Genomic DNA, 21,182 nt, shown 5'->3' on the forward strand with positions numbered 1-21,182 from the left:
AGAATAGGTGGCAGATCCTTCTCTGCCGTTGCTTCTCGGCTATGGAACACTCTCCCATCGGATCTACGTCAGGTCCAAAGTCTTATAGATTTCAGGAAAAAGTTGAAAACGTTTTGATACCCTAGGCTGGAGTAATTTTTCCCTCTGATATTATCTCTTTTCCTCCCTTCCTGTGTCACACCTCGGCTGCCCCTATTAACTTCTGGTGGGGACTCTCCTTTTTAAGCGCCAGGATACCCGTCGGGTGAGAGAGCGCTATATAAGCACCTCATTACATTACAAGTACAGGTTACCATACCAGACTTTCTCTCGTAGGACTTTTAAAAACAAGTTATTAATTGATGATCAGGACGTTGCCAGGTACACCAAAAAGCCCACTTTACAAGAATGAAAACTGTTAGGACTGATTGGATAAGATTTAACCATTTGGGTGACACAAGCAGGACAATGACATTGCTTTCACGATGCATTACAGTTTGGGTTCAGATGCTAAATCTGATTTTATGGGTCAAACTGCTCTGAGAAATGTATTGGGATTCTATTTTCCCTAAAATAATTAACCTTGCTGTCCAATTATATTCAAGCTGCAGATTATTTGACTAAGCTTGCCCTTCTGTTCTTGTGTTCATGATTATCAATGAAAATCTTATGCTGCTGAAAGAAAATATACTTGTAATCCCATCTCTGCATCATGGCAATCTTTATGTATGATTGATCAGCATGCAGGTGCCAGTCAGTGTGTACAACCACGTGGGTAGAAAAATGCAGTATGACATATTAACCCATCCATGGGGGCTACAAATATTAGCCCATCCATGAGGCCTAAAACGTGCATCGGCGAGGTGGGTAAACAGTTGCAGTTTTAGGTTATACAGCAATTAAAGAAAAGAGGCCCCAACCCGGCCGCATCCTGAAATGGTTAGTCAGAACACCCCTTGATCATATTAGTCAGCATGCTTGGTTTGAATCCTGGAGCAGTGTAAGCAGGGCACAAATGGCCCATTGTTGTTATTTGGGGAAGTAGAGTTCCGAGCTTAAGTGGCAGGCAGTGTGGCGGTCTGGAGGTCAGTAAGGATAGTGTTCCAATTGGTGGCGAAGGGAAATTTGCACAGCCCTGAGCGGTCTTTTCTATGGAGCGCTACACTTTCCGCCTGGGCCCATACAATGAGGGATTGCGTCCTGGCCGCCAGCTCTAAGTGATGAGGCCTTTGGCTGTCAGCAGTCCCAGGTCGAGAAAACGGGAGGTGACCCTCTGTTTTTTTGTTCCTGCGGAAGAGGCGTGAAAGGCATACTTTCCATGAGTGCAACGCAAACTAGTGTTGGATTTTCAGATTCTAATTGTACAGAAGTAGCTCACAAGTGACTTAACATTCCACTCTACAGGTTCATTTTAACTTCATAAGCAACCCATCCTCTGCCTCATTAACATTAGGTACATTTATGTACCCTTCCAAGGGTCGCCCTAGAGAAATAAACTGCCTAACTTCCAGGGATTGAGTTTATTTTTTTTTCTGCTCCACTTTTGACTAGAAAAACACACAAGATGATGGACGAAATGTTGCACATTGGCAAAACATTCACCCCCAGTCACAGATCTGGGTTTAATCCATCGTTATTTTGCTCACCACGCCACCCCAGTTCAGACATGGCCATATGCAAATCAGTCTTGACCCTGTGCCTCATGGGATCAGTCCAGCCCGAACTGCCAAGCCATGTCTACCCTGGACCGGAATCAAGCATTCTAGGACCGGTTTCGGGGTTTCACCCCTCTTCAGCCAGGTTAGCTTGACTCCAGTGGCGTAGTGAGCACGGGACCCACGTCTGGGCATACCCTTCCCACATAGGGCGAATAGCAAAACACACAAGATGGACGGAATGTTGCACATTGGCAAAACATTCACCCCCAGTCACAGATCTGGGTTTAATCCATCATTATTTTGCTCACCACTCTACCCCAGTTCAGACATGGCCATATGCAAATCAGTCTTGACCCTGTGCCTCATGGGAACAGTCCAGCCCGTTCATCAACTGTTGTTTTTGCATTTGTCACCCCGAGTGGGAAGGGTATGCCCAGACGTGGGTCCCGTGCTCTCCATGCCACTGGAATCAAGCTATCCTGGCTGAAGAGGGGTGGGAATCCGAAACCAGTCCTAGGATGCTTGTTTCCAGTCCAGGGAGGACCTGGCTTGGCAGTTCGGGCTGGACTGATCCCATGAGGCACAGGGTCAAGACTGATTTGCATATGGCTGGGTTCAAACTGGAACGGCATGGTGAGGAAAAAAATGATGGATTAAGGCCCAGATCTCTGTACTGGGGTGAATGTATGACATTGTTCTGCATTCTGTCCATCAACTGTTGTTTTTCCACTTTTGATTAGAGGCAGAAAGAACATGTATTTATAAATGATAAAACTATCCATGATGGAGAATTAAAATTATAAGTACCCTTCCATTGATGGTTATATAATTGTAACCTCTGTAATATAGAGGTGAAAGAAAAGGTACAATTGTTGTAAGTTTTTTATGGCCAACTACTTTAACTTATCTGACTGTTCTTCTCTTGCAGCAGGCTGCAAACATTGTACGAGCCCTCGAGCTGTTTGTGCGACCAGATGCACTGAGCGGAGAGAACGCATACATGTGTGCAAAGTACGTGAGTAAAAAACATAAAGTGGGGTTTCAAGGTATTATCACAAATTAAGTGGTGGGTGGGTGTTTGAGTCTGCAAATGAAATGCTAACCAGTTAAGGCCCTGACTGATGCACCTTTTGTTTAGTTTCAATATCTTGGGCAACTTTCGCCTTATTCTTTATGGTTGGGTATGATTACCACTCTCAATAGAATTTTTTTTTTTTAAAGTAAATATAAGTCCAAAATAACTTTATTTAAAATTAAAACCGGAATTGTTTGTTGGCCAAATCTATTGGCTAGCAGTTGCCGTTTTCTAGGCTAGACTCATTACACCTGTAAGGTGATGAATTTGCTAAGACAACCCACAGCGTCTGTCTTAATCGCAGAATGGCCCAAAGCCAGAAGGGCTTAAGATCTGATGGTTCAAGACCGGGGCAATCACACTGTCATCTGCAGCATTTTCCATTCAAGGATGATGCATCAGTTCTTTGATAAAGAAATACTCTTGTTCCTAAACTACGGTCTTCTGACCGGCTACAGCTGTTCCATTGCCTTCAATTGATGGCATATTAAAACAGTTTCTATTAGCATCATACGTTGGAGTGCTGATGTTTTCCCCCCGTGGAAACTGATTGTTTTTAGGTCTCGCCTTAGCCAGCGCATGCGCTGCTCTGGCGAGACAGTTAGTAAGTGGGCTTGAAAAATCCGACCACACGCTTTTTGTGTTGCCTAAAGAGTGCGGTTACACGCACAGTTCCGAGCAGAGGCGCCATCTGGCTTTTCTCTCTCGTCATGGTGTGCGCACATCGCACACCACTCACCAGACGTGACGCAGCTGCTCTCACTTTTGCCGCTGCACGGGCGCACGCACAACTCGCGTGCTTTTTTAAAATTTTATTTTAGCGCGCACACAACTCCTGAACTTGTTGCCCGTAGACCTTTGTTCCTCCCTTTCCTGCCCACTATGCTTTATTTCTTTCACGGCATCCCGGGGCTGTGCAAGGTGTGCTCAGAGAGGCACTACAGACAGGCAAGTACCATGAGAGTACTGCGTGCCGGCCTTTGCCTCAGAGGTATGCCGCTGTCCTGTCCGGAAGTTGGAGCTTTGTTGACGGCACGGGGTCTCTCGGTGGCCTGTATAGGTATGCCAGAGAAACTCTGAGATGTGCTGACAGTCAGTGCCTATAGGGCAGGGGTGAGTCAGGCCGATGACACCTCAGATATGTGTAGGGGCGGTAACAGACAGTTGCCTGACTTTCGTTTGCTGCCCTTCCTGTGAGGGTCCCTCACACCCCCTCCTCTCCAAGGGAAAGAAAGTTTCCCCCCGAGCTTTAGTAAGGGGTTCAGCTGACATCTCTCCACCCTCCCCCCCCCCTGCACGGAGACAATTCACCATTAAGGTCGTCACAAGAACCTCTCTCGCTTCACGGGATGTTTATTCCGCGGCTCACCTCTGGTGCCTGTCTTAATCTCAGATCTCACCCACCCCCTCCTGACATGTTCTCGGCGCAGTTCATCATGTGAGGGTCTCGGGCTCCGCCAGTGAAAGAGCCCTCTTTCATCCTAAGTGCCTCACATGATATTAGGCCTCACAAGGAGACTGCCGCTGTCTTTTCTTTTTTTTCCCTTTTTTTTGTTATATATAGATTTATGCCCTCCTTAAATGCTCCCGACACCTTTCAAACAACAACTCGCTTCACAAGCTGTTTATTATTCCTGCTTCTGTGTGACAGTGTTTTGTGGCCACGCCTCCAGGACGTTGCATAAACACAGGCTTCACTGTTTCTTAACAAGCCCCTTCCTCAAATCTAACCCTGCTTTCTGGACACAATCAGTAATTAAAATGCGTAGACGTGGCGCCCTGGTTTAGAAAACAAGCGGTTGCAATGCAGTAGGTCTCGTATTTAAGCGAGTTTGAGCTATTGACATTGCAAAGAACAATGCCTTTTTTATTTTTGTATTCATTTTTAAAACCTAAATAAAAGGCATTGTCATTTACAATGCCAATAGCTTAAGCTTGCGTAAATGTGAGACCTATTGCATTGCAAATGCTTGTTTTGGGTCGAGCCTGGGCAGCGCATGCGCTGCTCTGCAAGCCATGCTGTATTGAGGTACGGCATAGAAGCACTGCCCATTTCCCGCCCCTCTTTACAGTTGGCTCCTGTTACTCTGCTTGCAAAACCATTGCTTTTCATTTGTGAATAGGCTTTGTAATCCCTCCTTGCTGTCTGCATTTGTAACCTCCCATAACGACTGGACCTTTTACTTGTGGCACTACATGGTCTGCTTTATAAGTCAATGAGCACTATTTTCTTTAATCATCACGTCCTCCATGCTACAGGGCTGCTTGAATCATGCTATGGGAAGGAAGCGTTGGCACAATTAAAATGCAAATTCTTCCATGAAAACCAACTGTAATTGTTTTTAAAACTAAATGCAATTCAGTTTCTTCGGAGCTCACATGTTACTTACTTTTGCTTTTGAATAAATAATTACTATACTGCTGTTTAAGCTATTTTCTTAAATGCTTGCTTGCCACTTTGGTCAGTTGAATCACATTCCAACGTCGTGCATGAGTGGAAACAGAAGAAGGAAATAGGCTGGTGGGGGGGGGGGGGGCCCATCTGGAACCACTTTTGTAAGTAAAGGGGGGGGTGAAAAGGTGGTTCTGAGTAAGGACTGTTGAACATCTGCCCTCCGTGTGCTTTCATCCCCCCCTCCTTGCTCTGACTGTACAGCCACAAGTTTCTGCTGGATGTTGCACCACACAAACATTATACTGGGCACTGCACCTCACGTACATTCTGTGGACACTTCACCACACATCCATTTTGCTGAGCACTGTGCCAGACATCCATTCTGCTGGGCTCTGCAGCATGCCTACATTATACTGGGCACTGCGCCAAACATACCTTCTGCTGGGCACTGCCCCTCACGTACATTCTGCTGGGCACTGCCCCTCACGTACATTCTGCTGGGCACTGCCCCTCACGTACATTCTGCTGGGCACTGCCCCTCACGTACATTCTGCTGGGCACTGCCCCTCACGTACATTCTGCTGGGCACTGCCCCTCACGTACATTCTGCTGGGCACTGCCCCACACGTACATTCTGCTGGGCACTGCCCCACACATACATTCTGCTGGGCACTGCCTCAGACATCCGTTGTGCTGGGGGCTGCAGCATGCCTACGTTCTGCTTGGCACTGCCCTACACATCCGTTCTGCTGGGCACTGCCCTACACATCCGTTCTTCTGGGCACAGCACCAGGCATACATTCTGCTGGGCGCTGCACCAGGCATACATTCTGCTGGGCGCTGCACCAGGCATACATTCTGCTGGGCGCTGCACCAGGCATACATTCTGCTGGGCGCTGCACCAGGCATACATTCTGCTGGGCGCTGCACCAGGCATACATTCTGCTGGGCGCTGCACCAGGCATACATTCTGCTGGGCGCTGCACCAGGCATACATTCTGCTGGGCGCTGCACCAGGCATACATTCTGCTGGGCGCTGCACCAGGCATACATTCTGCTGGGCGCTGCACCAGGCATACATTCTGCTGGGCGCTGCACCAGGCATACATTCTGCTGGGCGCTGCACCAGGCATACATTCTGCTGGGCGCTGCACCAGACCTACATTCTGCTGGGCGCTGCACCAGACCTACATTCTGCGGAGCACAGTGCCAGACATCCATTCTGCTGGGCTCTGCAGCATGCCTATATTATACTGGGCACTGCCCCTCACGTACATTCTGCTGGGCACTGCCCCAGACATCCGTTGTGCTGGGGGCTGCAGCATGCCTACGTTCTGCTGGGCACTGCTCCACACATCCGTTCTGCTGGGCACTGCTCCACGTATCCGTTCTGCTGGGCACTGCCCTACACATCCGTTCTTCTGGGCACAGCACAAGACATACATTCTGCTGGGCGCTGCACCAGGCATACATTCTGCTGGGCGCTGCACCAGGCATACATTCTGCTGGGCGCTGCACCAGGCATACATTCTGCTGGGCGCTGCACCAGGCATACATTCTGCTGGGCGCTGCACCAGGCATACATTCTGCTGGGCGCTGCACCAGGCATACATTCTGCTGGGCGCTGCACCAGGCATACATTCTGCTGGGCGCTGCACCAGGCATACATTCTGCTGGGCGCTGCACCAGGCATACATTCTGCTGGGCGCTGCACCAGGCATACATTCTGCTGGGCGCTGCACCAGGCATACATTCTGCTGGGCGCTGCACCAGGCATACATTCTGCTGGGCGCTGCACCAGGCATACATTCTCCTGGGCGCTGCACCAGGCATACATTCTCCTGGGCGCTGCACCAGGCATACATTCTCCTGGGCGCTGCACCAGGCATACATTCTCCTGGGCGCTGCACCAGGCATACATTCTCCTGGGCGCTGCACTAGGCATACATTCTGCTGGGCGCTGCACCAGGCCTACATTCTGCTGGGCGCTGCACCAGACCTACATTCTGCTGGGCGCTGCACCAGACCTACATTCTGCTGGGCGCTGCACCAGACCTACATTCTGCTGGGCGCTGCACCAGACCTACATTCTGCTGGGCGCTGCACCAGACCTACATTCTGCTGGGCGCTGCACCAGACCTACATTCTGCTGGGCGCTGCACCAGACCTACATTCTGCTGGGCGCTGCACCAGACCTACATTCTGCTGGGCGCTGCACCAGACCTACATTCTGCTGGGCGCTGCACCAGACCTACATTCTGCTGGGCGCTGCACCAGACCTACATTCCGCTGGGCGCTGCACCAGACCTACATTCCGCTGGGCGCTGCACCAGACCTACATTCCGCTGGGCGCTGCACCAGACCTACATTCCGCTGGGCGCTGCAGCATGCCTGCATTATACTGGGCGCTGCAGCATGCCTGCATTATACTGGGCACTGCACCACACATAAATTGTGCTGGGCAGTGCCGCGTGCCTACATTCTGGTGGGCACTGCCGCGTGCCTACATTCTGGTGGGCACTGCCGCGTGCCTACATTCTGATGGGCACTGCACCACGCCTACATTCTGCTGGCCACTGCACCAAACATCCATTCTGCTGAGTGCTGCAGCATGCCTACGTTACACTGAGCACTGCACCAGACATCCTTTTTGCTGGGCCCTGTAGCAGGCCTATGTTACACTGGGTACTGCACCACAAACACAGCAATGTGAAAAATTCTAACAAGTCTATCTGCTGAGCTTCGCTTTTCAGACAGTTTTCTTTGTTGCTTTAGGTGGCTACTTGAAAATCCCTCCAGAGGCTGTACTAACCAGGACTGCTTAAGAACTGCCCATATATGTGCAATTCTTTTTTGAAGCTGTGCGGCAAATGAATCTTCTGAAATATAGCTCTGACTTTCAATGCTGTGCTTGGCCTGAAAGGGAGTTTTTTTTTATTAAATCAATGTGCCCTTGTGGAATGTAACTGGTGCTCTTGTAAAGTGCTCCAATATCTTCAGGTCGAGTTTGCACTATATACAACTGCCCAAATTTTGTTTTGCATTATATCCAGTGCTTAAAACGGGCTGGCACTCACCGTACTGAGTACTGGCACTTTTTAGGTTGAGCCTGGGCAGTGCATGCCCTGCTTTGTGAGGCATGCTGTATTGGAATATGGACTTGATGCCCCGCCCACTCTCCACCCATATTTGTCATTGGCTTGAGTCATTGTCCTTCTTAAATGGTGGCTTCTGATTTGTTAATAGGTGTTAGTCCCTTCTTAGTACTGTCTTGTCTTCATTTGTAACCTCCAATGAGGACTGGCCCTTTTGCTTCTGATAGACGGCATGTCTTATTTAGTCTGTATATCAAAATAATGTCTCAACCGGTAATCATTTAAAAAGACCGTTAAAGAAAGTGCTTCAGTCTGATCTGGGGAAGGGAAAACCAAGGAGGGAGACCAAAGAAATTAGAAAAAGCAGTTTGTTATTTGCAGGTAGTTAAACAGCACTACGTTACAAATATATTGAGGTAACCAAACATAACCAATTGTGCACTGGTCGTGTTAGTGACAGTGAACGGCGCAGTGACACAAGTGATGTGGACAGCGTGAGACTGCGAAAAACAATAAAACACAAATAATTGTAAGGGGTCAAAAGATATATACAATTGGGATAGATGTAAATACAATTTCAATATTAGTTACAAATGACCCTGTAAAGGCCACGGTTAACGCTGTTAAGTCGAAGGCGTTTCGACCAGTCTAAGTAATGGACATCATCAGGACTTTGGTTACAGATTTCTTAAGTAGTGCTGATAACGCAGGGTGTAGTAATCACTGTTCAGGGATGCGACCAATAGAAAACAATTCAGCAGGCGCTGTGTATTATGCTGGAAGGATAAACGAATTCGGACCGCAGTGCGCGTTGGACCTGGGTGTTGGCAAATGCCAAGGAGCAGGCGGTGGCGGTTCCTTAGTGAATAAGGAGGTACAGGGCCTGAGCGTGAGAAATCACAGGGGAGCAATTAGGCGGTTCGTAAAAGATAAAGAGGCGCTGGTTGCCAAAAATGGACCTGGCAGTCGGTGAGGTTGATCGGACTGCGGGTGAGAGTAAATCTCAAGTGACGTCGTAACCAAAGTCCTGATGATGACCATTACGTAGAGTGGTCGAAACGCCGTCAACTTAACAGCGTTAACCGTGGCCTTTACAGGGTCATTTGTAACTAATGTTGAAATTGTATTTACATTTATCCCAATTGTATATATCTTTTGACCCCCTTACACGGTCTCTACTGGGCTAACGGGTCCTCTCCTGTACTTTTGTTTCTTATTTAGTCTGTAAGCACTATTTTCTTTAATGAGCTTCTCCTACTGCAGGCAGGAAATGCTTTCCTGCAACATTCAGCATGCCAGTTGCGCTTTCGATTTCCAAGCAGTTCGGGACAATGGTGGCTTCTTGTTTGAAATGAAATGGGTCTTGCATTTACAAGGGTTTGCGCTATTGGCATTGTAAATGACAATGCTTTTTATTTACGTGTTAATTGTCAAAACAGATAAATAAAAGGCATTGTCATTTACAATGCCATTAGCTTAAATTCTCGCAAATGCGCGACCTATTGCATTGCAAAAGCTTGTATGGTTATGCTTTAGCACAGACGTTCAAGAATCAAGTATCAGTGGGACTATCATAAACTAATATCTTGAATAACTCCACCAACCAAAACATCCCATCTCCCAACTTCTGGTAGTCCAGAATAGCACAGCCAAATAGGTAGCTGAATTGTATTCCAATGCACCCCTATAGATGCGGAGGTGCTGCCATTTCCTTTCTGGAGGGAGAGTAGCGATCTGTAAAATGTTGTACCCTTGGGCCTACTGTCTTCTTCCTCATTTGTAAGCAGACCTCCTCAGTGTAGAGTTCACGAAAATAAACTGCACTGCTAAGGAGCCCAGTACTGCTCCATTCTTATATTTTAGATCCTATACTTTCTGAACAGTCTATTGCTCTCCCAGTGTCAAAATTCGATTACTTATTGGTGAAGCTTGCCTCTTCCACTTCCGTGTCTGGGGGGGAGAGTTCTTTGATCACTACTTGCCAGTCCATTCCGTTGTATCAAAGACGTCATGGCTTGTTCTTTCTTTCTGTTGCTAATAAATACAATTTTGACAAAAAAAAATCGATTACTTGACACCAGAATATATCAGAAAAAACTTCTATCTTGTACTAAGGGTTGTCAGAGACTTGCCAAGAACTAAGTTACAATCTCAGTTTAGGATTATGTATGCTCCTGCTGCTGTAGCTGCCTGCTTTTCCAACAGACTTTAATTCATTTGAGGTTTAATTTAGGCTTTTTCAAACTAATGGTTCGAGGCATGTGTGCTGTAGCTACACATGCTTTCCATACTCCTGCCATCTAGTATTAGGTCCGGATGTTTGCAAGTTGTTTTTCTTCATAGAAGTCTTTCCAGTCACGAGGTAAGGTGACTCCTCCTTTTTGTGATACTGCACATGCGCATTAACTCCATTGTTAGATTGTTTTTTTCCGCCATCGGGTTCAGACATATATTGTTGCGCTCTGGTTTGAAACCGTCCTTCGGGTTTCCTTCGGTGCGCTATCCACTGTACCCTCAATGGTATTGTTATCGTACACGTTTCCCTTTTTCTGCGTATCCATTCGATCGGAAAGTCTCATCTTTCGTTGAAAACCTCGTGGATGGCCTTTGGGCCTAGCCATGTCAATCAACCCCTCAGCCAATGAAACGGACTCCGTTTCAATTCTGTCCTCAATGCCACTCTAAGTACCCTTGCACCGATCTCCACCAGATCTGCAACTTGTGCTTATCATCGGAGCACAAGTAAGAAGACGGCGAGGTCTGTTGGTCGTTCAGGTCCAAGAAGACTCTTCGAGATCGTCGGGGTCGACAACAAGAAATACAGCGCCAAGGCCCTCAACACACTCCGGATATCTTCAGAGAAGAATCCGAACATGAAAAAGCGGCAGCTGCGGAAGAGGAGGCCTTCCCTGCCCCAGAATCGGAATCCAACCTCGAGATCGAGTTGGAGTCCGACGACATTCCAGCGGGACAGGGTGTTGTGAGTACTAAGACCCCCATACCCAATACATTAGCTTCCACCAGACATAAGGCTTCGGCAACGCTTCTGCCTTCTGTCCTTAATCGGCACCGAAACAATGTTTCTGACTCCCCGTTCTCGGGCTCGGCACCAAAACAAGTGGCTGAGCCTTCCAACTCGGGATTGAGCTGAAACAGTCTTTGGACCCGAAACATTCCGCTCCGAAACTTAAATCTGGTTCAGAGCCGAAATCCACAGTTTCTAAACAAAAGTCCAGTTCGGAACCAAAACCTACCACTTCCAAGGACAAAGAGGACAAGTCCGGTTCAGCACGGAAAATTTCAGGGCCGAAATCGAAAGAAGATCTTTCATGTTCCCCAGAACCGATCTTAGACATTATGAAGGACAGACTAGATCCAAAGCAGAAATTAAGTTTACATCAATCCAGACACCGGACATGTTTTAGCAAAAACTCCTTCCAAGAGGAAAGTCGATACAAGAGGACATTGCTACAAGCCATATCCATCCTACTTTGCCATTCTCTCCACCCCCTCCACCTTTACCAATACTGCCAGACTCCGATACATTACACCACAGGGGTCTCCTAATACACAGCCTGATTTAGGAGATGGAGGTGATGACGATCACAACAATATTCCTTTCCAACAGATCCATGGGGCGATTATAATATTGATCCACCCATGGATAATGATCCAGACCTATACCCTGCAAAACCTTCACCTTCAGACGATAAGGTATCCTATCTAGTGCTAATTTCCAGAGCAGCAGCATATCATGGGATTACACTGTATAAAGAGGCCTTAGATGACTGTTTTTTATTTGAAACACTAGGGTCCTCACACAGAGTTAGTCAGTCTCCCTATTTTAAAAGGCATGATGAGACATGCAGATGAGATTTCTAAGGACCCATGTTCATGCACGTATTTTAACACCCAGGGTTGATCAAAAATATAAACCATCACCCTCTGATCCTGTTTTTATTAAAGGACAGCTGCCTCCAGATTCCCTAGTAGTTTCCAATGCTCACAAAAGAGTGAACTCCAAGAACCTCTGTGGATGCACCTTCCCCAGATAAGCTTATTGATGCCTCTGGAAAAAGGGTGGCTGCTCAAGCCGCTAATCAGTGGTGCATTGCCAACACGCAGGGCCTACTAGCTAGATACGACTGGGCACACTGGTATGAGATGGAAGGCCTACTTCAGTACCTCCCAGAGGAACACAAGAAAAAAGCGAAAGAACTAGGGGGGACACATTCTCTGAAACTGTCACGCCTCTCTCAGACCATTTGGCAATGAGCAAATCATCACAGTTAATCTTCTAGCAGAGCACCTCCCATGAGTGGACAATCAGATAGCTGACCTAAGCAGAAGGCGGCAAAAAATACACGAGTGGGAACTTCATCCCTAGGTTCTCCTTCCATGCATTCAACAATGGGGATTCCCACCAATAGATCTGTTTGCCACAGTGGACAACTCAAAATGCCAAAACTTCGCCTCCAGGTTCCCACACCCTCTATCCAAAGGAGATGCCCTATGGATGAATTGGTCAGGGATATTTGCCTATGCTTTTCCACCTCTCAGTCTCCTTCCATTCCTGGTTCGAAAGCTCAGGCAAGCATCCCTCACACTGATTCTAGTAGCTCTCACTTGGTCTTGTCAGCCGTGGTTCACCACACTTTTAGAACTGTCAGTAGTCCCACATCAAAAGCTGCATCTCCATTCCAGTCTTCTCACACAGAACCCTGGAGAAGTCAGACACCCAAACCCCAAGGAGCTCAATCTAGCGATTTGGCTCCTGAAGTCAGAGTTTGGCTAGCTCAGCTTGCCACCAGAATGTATGACCATTCTTAAAGAAGCAGGAAATCCTACTACCAGAGCATGCTATGCAGCAAAATCTGAAAGAGTTTGTTATATATTGTACTAATAGCAATATTGATCCATAAGATGCAGCTACTCAAAATATCATTTGTTACCTTCTGCATTTACAGTGCGCTAATCTAGCCTACATGTCCATTAATTTGCATCTTGCAGCAATAGCAGCATATTTGCAACACAGACAACATCTATCTTTGTTCAAGGTTCCAGTAATTATCGCCTTTATGGAGGGCCTTGGAGAATAATACCACCCAGACTTCCTCCAGCGCCAGTCTTGAATCTGAATATTGTGCTTACATGGCTCATGGGATCATCATTTAAAGCCATTACACAACTGTCCGTTACAGTTTCTTTCTTGGAAAGTGGCTTTCCTCATTGCAATCACTTTATTGAGTAGAGTTGGTGAGCTACAGGCTTAAACCCTAGAAGAACCCTTCTTTCAACTTCATAAAGACAGAGTAGTTCTATGCACCAATCCAAAATTCCTTTCCAAAGTGGTTTCTGCTTTTCATATCAACCTATCAGTTGAGTTGCCTGTGTTATTTCCTCAACCTGATTCGGTAGCAGAAAGAACTCTTTATATTCTTGATGTCAGAAGGACGCTAATGTACTACATTGAAAGAGCAAAGGAATTTTGCAAAACAATTGTTTGTTATTTTTGCTACACCTCACAAAGGCAATCCGATTTTTAAATCTGATATTGAAAAATGGATTGTTAACTGCATTCAAACCTGCTACATTAAAGCTAAACTAACTTTATCTATACCTCCTAAAGCGCATTCCACTCGTAAAATAGGAGCGGCAGTGGCTTTTTTAGGTAACATACCCATAGCTGACATTTGTAAGACAGCAACATTGTCCACAGCACACACTTTTACCAAACACTACTGTGTGAATGTGGTAGCACGTCAACCAGCCAATGAAGGGCAACCAGTGCTAAAAACAGTTTTTCAAACAGCTGAAACATCTACCGGTTAGCCATCACATTGGGAGAATACTGCTATATAGTCTCTGCAAAGCATGTGTATCTACAGCACACATGCTTCAAACAGATTATGCTACTTGCCCAGTAAGCATCTGTTCTTGGCATGTAGAGCTGTAGATTCACATGTGCAGTCCCACTTCCCCGGGCACCTGTAGTTGTTGGAGTTTTCATTATCTACATTAGTTATGCATGGACATCACTGACCTATACTCACTTACTCCATTCTCACCCTGTTGCGGGAAAACAGTCTAACAATGGAGTCGATGCCCATGCACACGATCACTGAAAGGAAGAGTCACCTTACCTCGTGACTTGGAAAGGCTTCTTCGAAGAAAAACAACTTGCAAATATCCGGACCCAACACTAGATGGCAGGAGTATGCAAAGATATCACTTTCGGTGATATTGTGCATGGGCATTGACTCCATTGTTAGATTGTTTTTCTTCCCGCCATCGGGTTTGGACGTGAATTGTGGGGATCTAGTTCGAAACCATCCTTCAGGTTCCCCTCGGTGAGCAATTGGAGAGGAGTTGGCCTAACGGCTAGGGCGCTCGACCTCGGACCTGGGAAACTGGGTTCGAGTCTCAGTAATGACGCTGAACTTCCTGTGATTCTGGGCAAATCACTTAATCTCCCCATGCCTAACAAAAAATGAATGTGTGTCCTCATGTAACGTAACTGGTGCTATGTAAAGCGCTCTGATACCTGATTGGATTCGGGTCAAGTTCGCGCTATATAAAACTCTGCAAAAAAATTCACTATGCCTTCGTCTGTATTGCTCTCATATGCATCTCACTAGTCTCTGTGTATCGAATAGATTGAAAAACTCTCCATCTTTGATCAAGAAAACATCATGGGTGGCCTTCGGGCCTAGCCGCGTCATTGACTTCCACTCCGTTCCTCTGTGCCACTCCAAGTATCCGCGCACCGACCTGCATAAAGTCTGCAACTTATGCCTCTCACCGGAGCACAAAGAAGAGGATTGCGACGCTTGTCGATTGTTCCAATTGAAAAACACTTTGCGGGATCGTTGGGGTCGACAAAGGGTCATGCAGCGATAAAAACATTGAACACACTCTGATATCTTCAGGGAAGGCACCAAACACGAATAGATTGAGGCATGCACTTCAGAAGAGGAAGAGGCCTTCTCTATCCAAGAATCGGACTCTGAGCTGGAAATAGAGTTAGAGTCCGAAGACGTTTCACCAGGACATGGTGCTATGAGTAACAAAGACCCTTTGCCCCTCAAACTCTCTTCGATCAAACAAAAAGCTCCGGCACCACCACGCCTTCTGGCCATGGTCCTGTATAAAATGAAGGGTGTCCAATAGAACATTCATAACAAATTAATGATTGAACGTGACCTTAGACTTTACATTCCAAAGCCCGAGTGGTTTCACTTTTTTTAAACCATTTTTGAAGACCAGATTAAACCATTCTTTTCATGTCATCTTCCTCTAGCCTTCTGTGCGATGAATTCAGAAGAGCTAAACATAAGGACACTTGCCTGTTATGAGCGGTCAAACACAGCAGTGTTCAAGGGTTCTCTGCTCCGATTTAGCTGGTAATTACGGCGTCGTCTGCCGGGTTCAAATTGATCAGTTTGGAAAACCCGAACTGGATTGCGTAAGTTGTCCAGACTAATACATTCTGGGAGTTGCGGTACTCACAAATCTATTTGTTTGCAAGGGTGTGAGAAACCCACAGTTTGGCAATTTCTGACAACTCATTGAGGCCCCGAACGGCTGTATCAAACTTCATTATGAGGAATGCTTCTTCTTGGGTCAGAAGTGTTTCCGGGTCGCCACCCCTCAGATTCGGTTTGATGGAACATAAGACTGTCCATTTGAATTCATTTTCAGAGTGTTTCAGTGTGACGAAGTGGTTTACCATGGGCGCAGTTAGGACTTTATTCTTCAGTCTAGAGCGGTGTTGTAAAATCCTCTGTCTCACGTCTTGACTGGTTTTGCCTATGTACGTTTTTTGGCATGGACATACGATGGCATACAATGGAAAATATAATTCCTAGGACAAAATGTGAAAATACAATAAACCAAATAACATAGAAAAATGAGTTCTAGAACAATTTATAAATGTCAAAAAAATAATTTTAATCATCAAAACATTAATAATCTTAAACAAAAAGATCAAATTGATGACATTAATTGATCCTTATTACATTTCACTATCTTAATAAAATTTCATCAAGATGACAAAACAATGAGTGGCAAAATTATTATCTTCGACGCTCTTTTCGGTGCTATAAGCGCCTTCATCAGGAGTAGCCACAAATAAACTTGTCAGATAAAACCGTACGGTGTCTTATTCTTTTTATGTATCGTGACCCCAGGATTTAGGAGAGCTTTTCCCTTTTGTCTATAGAGTGATATCCGCGCCATTACTGACCCGAGAAACACGCTTATTTAGAGGTTATGTGTTTAGAGGTTTCTGAAACTTGAATCCGTAAAGGGCTCGCATTTTTTCTCATGTTACGCCCAAATTAAATCAATTTATACGCCCTGCATAATATTAAAAGATTTTAACTAAACACAGAACCTTGAAAGGGAAGTACCTTCCTTCAGCCTATCAGTCATGATGTTAACCTTACATCAAAAGTGAAAAGTTCTCCTACATCCTGGGGTCACCGATATATAAAAAGAATAAGACACCGTACAGTTGTATCTGACAAGTTTATTTGTGGCTACTCCTGACTAAGGCGCTTACAGCGCCGAAACACGCGTCAAAGATCATAATTTTGCCACTCATTGTTTTGTCATTTTGATGAAATTTTCATAAAATAATGAAATGTAATAAGGATCAATTAATGTCATCAATTTGATCTTTGTTATATATTAATGTTTTTATGATTAAAATTATTTTTTTGACATTTATAAATTGTTCTAGAACATATTTTTGTATGTTATTTGTTTGTGTTTTCATATTTTGTCCTAGGAATTATATTTTCCATTGTTACTTTGCCCTGTCCTAGGAATTACAGGGGTCCTTGATATTTACATGTCATACGATGGCATACACCACGTTTTTGGTCTTACAATTCGTAAAGTCATTGTGACGCCAATGTCTTTGACCGTCGGTGAAGATGGTACCTTCTATGGTAGAATTGCATACTGAGCAACTGCCGCATTTATGATGGACTTGGATGAGTTTGAGATTAAGCATGGTGCAGAGACTGTTAGTTCTTTCTTGAAGTGGCGCAGTGGTGCATATGACTTGTTCTCCAATGTTGCGGTTCTTTTTTAGCGCAAACAGTGGGAAGCCAGCTACAGCCAAGGTGGTAACCCAGACAGTCAAGAAAAATATAAGCAGCCCTCCCAAGATCCAGCTTATCTCAAGAGCATGTTCTAGGCAGGCCCATCATACTGACACTTAGTTCGAAGAAGAGCCAACGTTAGGGCAACAACGAGGCAACCGCCAGACAGAGAAAGTAAGCGCCTGGAGTTGGTGGGTAGGAAGGAGGAGTACTCAGCAATAATGCAATGGCCCATAGCCAATTCCACTGCGCTTCTGAATAGATATGGGCACGAATAATGGGAAGGAATTAATATACTGCAACACCTACCAGATCAGAACTAGAAAAGGGTGAAAACGATAGTGACAGAAGGGGAAACCATCGCAGATACCGGTCTAAAATCAGCTTTGGATGCAGCGGCCACTGCCAGCTGGCAGCTAAGAACCGGTATCTCCCTGATGAGACATGCATGAGGGTGTCCGGTTTCAAACCAGAGGTTCAAGCTGCTGTGATCTGCATGCCTTTCACCGGGGACATGCTCTTTGGAAGTTCAAGTGGACGAGGCACTGCAGGCCATGAAAAAAGGCAACCAAATGACAAAGACAATGGATGTGCTTCAAATCTGGAAGTGCCAGAGGAACCCCTTCAAGATTAAGACCAGCTAACGAAGGAAGCACAGACAGCGCCTGAACACCCACTCACCACTAGTGCACAAACGGTATTGGGGAAGACACCGCTATGGCAGTATCCAAATATGCAATGCCATGTCTTTTGGGGGAGAGCAGGGGGAAGAGGATCAGCCCCTGAAGCGGCAGAATACTTGTGACTGACAAGTACAGATGCCCCCACACAACACCAATAGGGGGAAGGATCAGAGGATTCCTTCATCAATGGAGCCCCATCACCTCCGACAAGTGGATCCTAAACATAATCAGTCAGTGAGGCTCACAGAACAGAAACGCATCAGAGACGAGGTTCACAATCTCTTAAACACACGCAATAGAAAGGGTTCCAACAGATTAGAAAGGACTAGTTTTATTCTGTATGTGTCCTGGTAGCAAAACCAGACAAGAGCATAAGACCCATTCGAGACCTCTGGGCTTTAAACAAGTACATAAAGATCCAAATACCATGCCTACAGAAAGGAAACTTCATGGCTACCATAGACCTCAAGGACGCATACCTACACATCCAGTTGAACCTAAAACACAAAAGTTCTAAGGTTCGTAGCAGACAGTATGCACTACCAGTTCAAGGTGTTGCCATTCAATATAAAATCTGCACCAAAGATAGTCACAAAGTGATTAGCTGTGATAGCATACACATATACTAAGAAAAATCGCACCAATGCTGGAAAATGATTTTTTTTTTTTAAAGGGCACAATTGAACTCCATGCAGTCAGAGGGCTATCCTACCCAGAGAAGGATCGACACGCTAATAGCGCAGATTCTCCTCTACCAGAAGGGGCAAACTCTGACAATGAGGACAGTAGGAAGGCTATTGGGAAAGATGGCCTCCTGCATCCCTATCATGCCAAACGCAAGTCCGCGTGGGACCAATTCAAGATTGGCTTTTGAGACCTTGGTCACAAGCAACGGGGTGTTGGGAAGGTCTAGTGGTTGTTACGGACAAAGTGCACAAAGAACTATAGTGGTGGAGCATTCAGAACATCACAACTGGCAGGCCCTTTCAGAACACAACCCCTGCAATCACGATGAATGCTTCACACTCTGGATGCCAAGCGCATATGACAAGGCTGAAAATCAGGGGCATATTGAGCCCACAAGACTCGGTGAAACACCTAAACATACTGGAGCTCAAAACAGTGTTCCTAGCAATTAAGGCGTTCCAAACTCGAATCACAGGGAGAGCAGTACTGGTACCAACAGACAACACAACAGCCATGTTCTACCTCAACAAGCAAAGGAGGGCACCGGATTCTATGAACTGTCCACTCTGGCACAGGAGCTGTGGAAATGGGTTATCCAGAGGAGTATTACCCTACTCCCAGTACATCTGCCAGGTGTATTTAACCCTTTGTAGACAGGCTCGACAGACGGGCGAGTGTCTCCCACAAGTGGAAACTAAAACAGGAAGTGCGGTACACTGACAATAGACCTCTTTGCAACACAAAAGAATGCAAAATGCTAAAACTTGACTGCCAGATTCCCAAACCACAGTACAGGGAAATGCCCGGTCGATAGACTGGTCAAGGACGTTTGCATACGTCTTTCCACTGATCCTTCTGATACCACTCGTAATAGAAAAGTTTAAACAAACAGTGACACTAATTCCAATGTGCTCGCAATGGGTGAAACAAACCTGGTACTCTAAGGTGATAGAGCTGGTGCCCGGCAGGAAGATAAACGTACCAGCATCACAAGACCTACTAACAATACAAGGGGGGGTAAAGTGCTACACCCAGAACTGCACATGCTCTGCATAGAAGCATGGCGCTCAAGGCGTTGGAATTTGGCCACCTGCGCTTGCCCCAAAGAACTAGGCAGGTGTTACAAGTGTTGAACATACGGCGGTTCTATACAGAAAAATGGAAGTCATTCAAACAATGGCACGCCATGGCAGCACTCAACTGCAACGGGGCAAACGATGCAACAATCTTCAAATACCTCACCAAATTCCTTGATGATAGGCTTTCATATACCTCGCTCAAGGTACACACAGTGCCCATTGTGGCTCTCTCCAGGGGAGTAGCGGGCAAATGTTTCTTCCAAACACTGGTCATCAAAAGATTCTTAGAGGGTGCAAAAATAATAGCATCACCAAGATCAGCCCCAACACTCACATGGAACCTAAACGTTGTACTCACACAGCTCATCCGCCCCCCCCCCCCCCCCTGTTTTTAGCCAGTGCACAGCGTAGAATTTAAGATCCTAACACTAAAAACAGCCTTTTTAATAGCCATCACCTCACTGTGCTGAGAAAGAAATCTAAAGGCTCTCACAGTACAGGAGCCTTATCTCCAAATCCACAAAGACAAGATGGTGATGCACACAAATCTATCTTCTCTGCTATAATTGGTCTCGGCTTTCCACATAAACCAAAGTATACACCTACACCGCATTCTTCCAAAAGCCAGAATACAGAGCAAAAAGGGCTATTCAAACAGGATGTTCGAAGATGAGTGATGTTCTGTATCCAAGAAACAAAGATAGTCAGGAAGAGCGACCAGTTCTTTATCTCCTTCAGCCGGGCCTTTAACCCCTTCAGCGCTCATGACGGAACCACTCCGTCATGAGCCACGGGTGCTGTGTGCTCATGACGGAGTGGTTCCGTCATGCTGCGGCCGTTGGCCGCTGCTCCTCCCACGCTGCGCTGATTCCCCGCCTGTGCGGGCGATTAGTGCAGTGGGCGGAGTCATGACGGAACCACTCCGTCATGAGCACAGCTCAACCGTGGCTCGTGACGGAGCGGTTCCGTCACGAGCACCGCGCCACCACGCTGCCCCCAAACCCCCCCCCAGCGCTGCGGCGGAATTCCCGCCGCAGCCAAGGGGTTAAGGGAAAGCCAGTAAGCAAAACAACTATATCAAGATGGATAGTGTAAACAATACAGAGATTCAGTGCACCTGATGCAATGCAACAGGTGGCCCTAGAAGGAGAGGCCCAGAGTCCAATCAACAAGAAAGAAGGAAGCAACACTCTCATTCATAGCCAATATCTCCATTGAGAACATATATAGAGCAGCCACATGGACGTCAGCACACACCGGCACAAAATACTGCTGTGCAGACAATCATGCCAATATAGAGGCCCAGGTGGAACAGAGTTCTAAATCATTGTAATTCAGTCTCCCAGAAGCAAATAAATGATAGAAAGAAACTGCTACGAAGTCGATGCAAAGCATCGGAATCTAGAAATGATTCACTCTGC

General features: G+C 46.2%; 1 protein-coding gene across 3 annotated transcripts in view; it reads left to right on the forward strand.

Moving 5' to 3' along the window:
* Nucleotides 1-21,182, forward strand: part of USP36 (ubiquitin specific peptidase 36) — a 698,649-nt gene that overhangs the window by 220,660 nt on the left and 456,807 nt on the right. For 2 of the 3 annotated variants that reach the window (XM_085617464.1, XM_085617465.1), the window contains one exon: nucleotides 2,566-2,648. In XM_085617464.1, the coding sequence (XP_085473590.1) occupies nucleotides 2,566-2,648 (83 nt within the window). The remainder of the gene's footprint in view (nucleotides 1-2,565; nucleotides 2,649-21,182) is intronic. The other variant, XM_085617466.1, reaches the window with a different exon arrangement.

Source organism: Triturus cristatus, chromosome 7 (genome assembly GCF_964204655.1).
Source record: "Triturus cristatus chromosome 7, aTriCri1.1, whole genome shotgun sequence".
NCBI classification, from domain to species: Eukaryota; Metazoa; Chordata; class Amphibia; order Caudata; family Salamandridae; genus Triturus; species Triturus cristatus.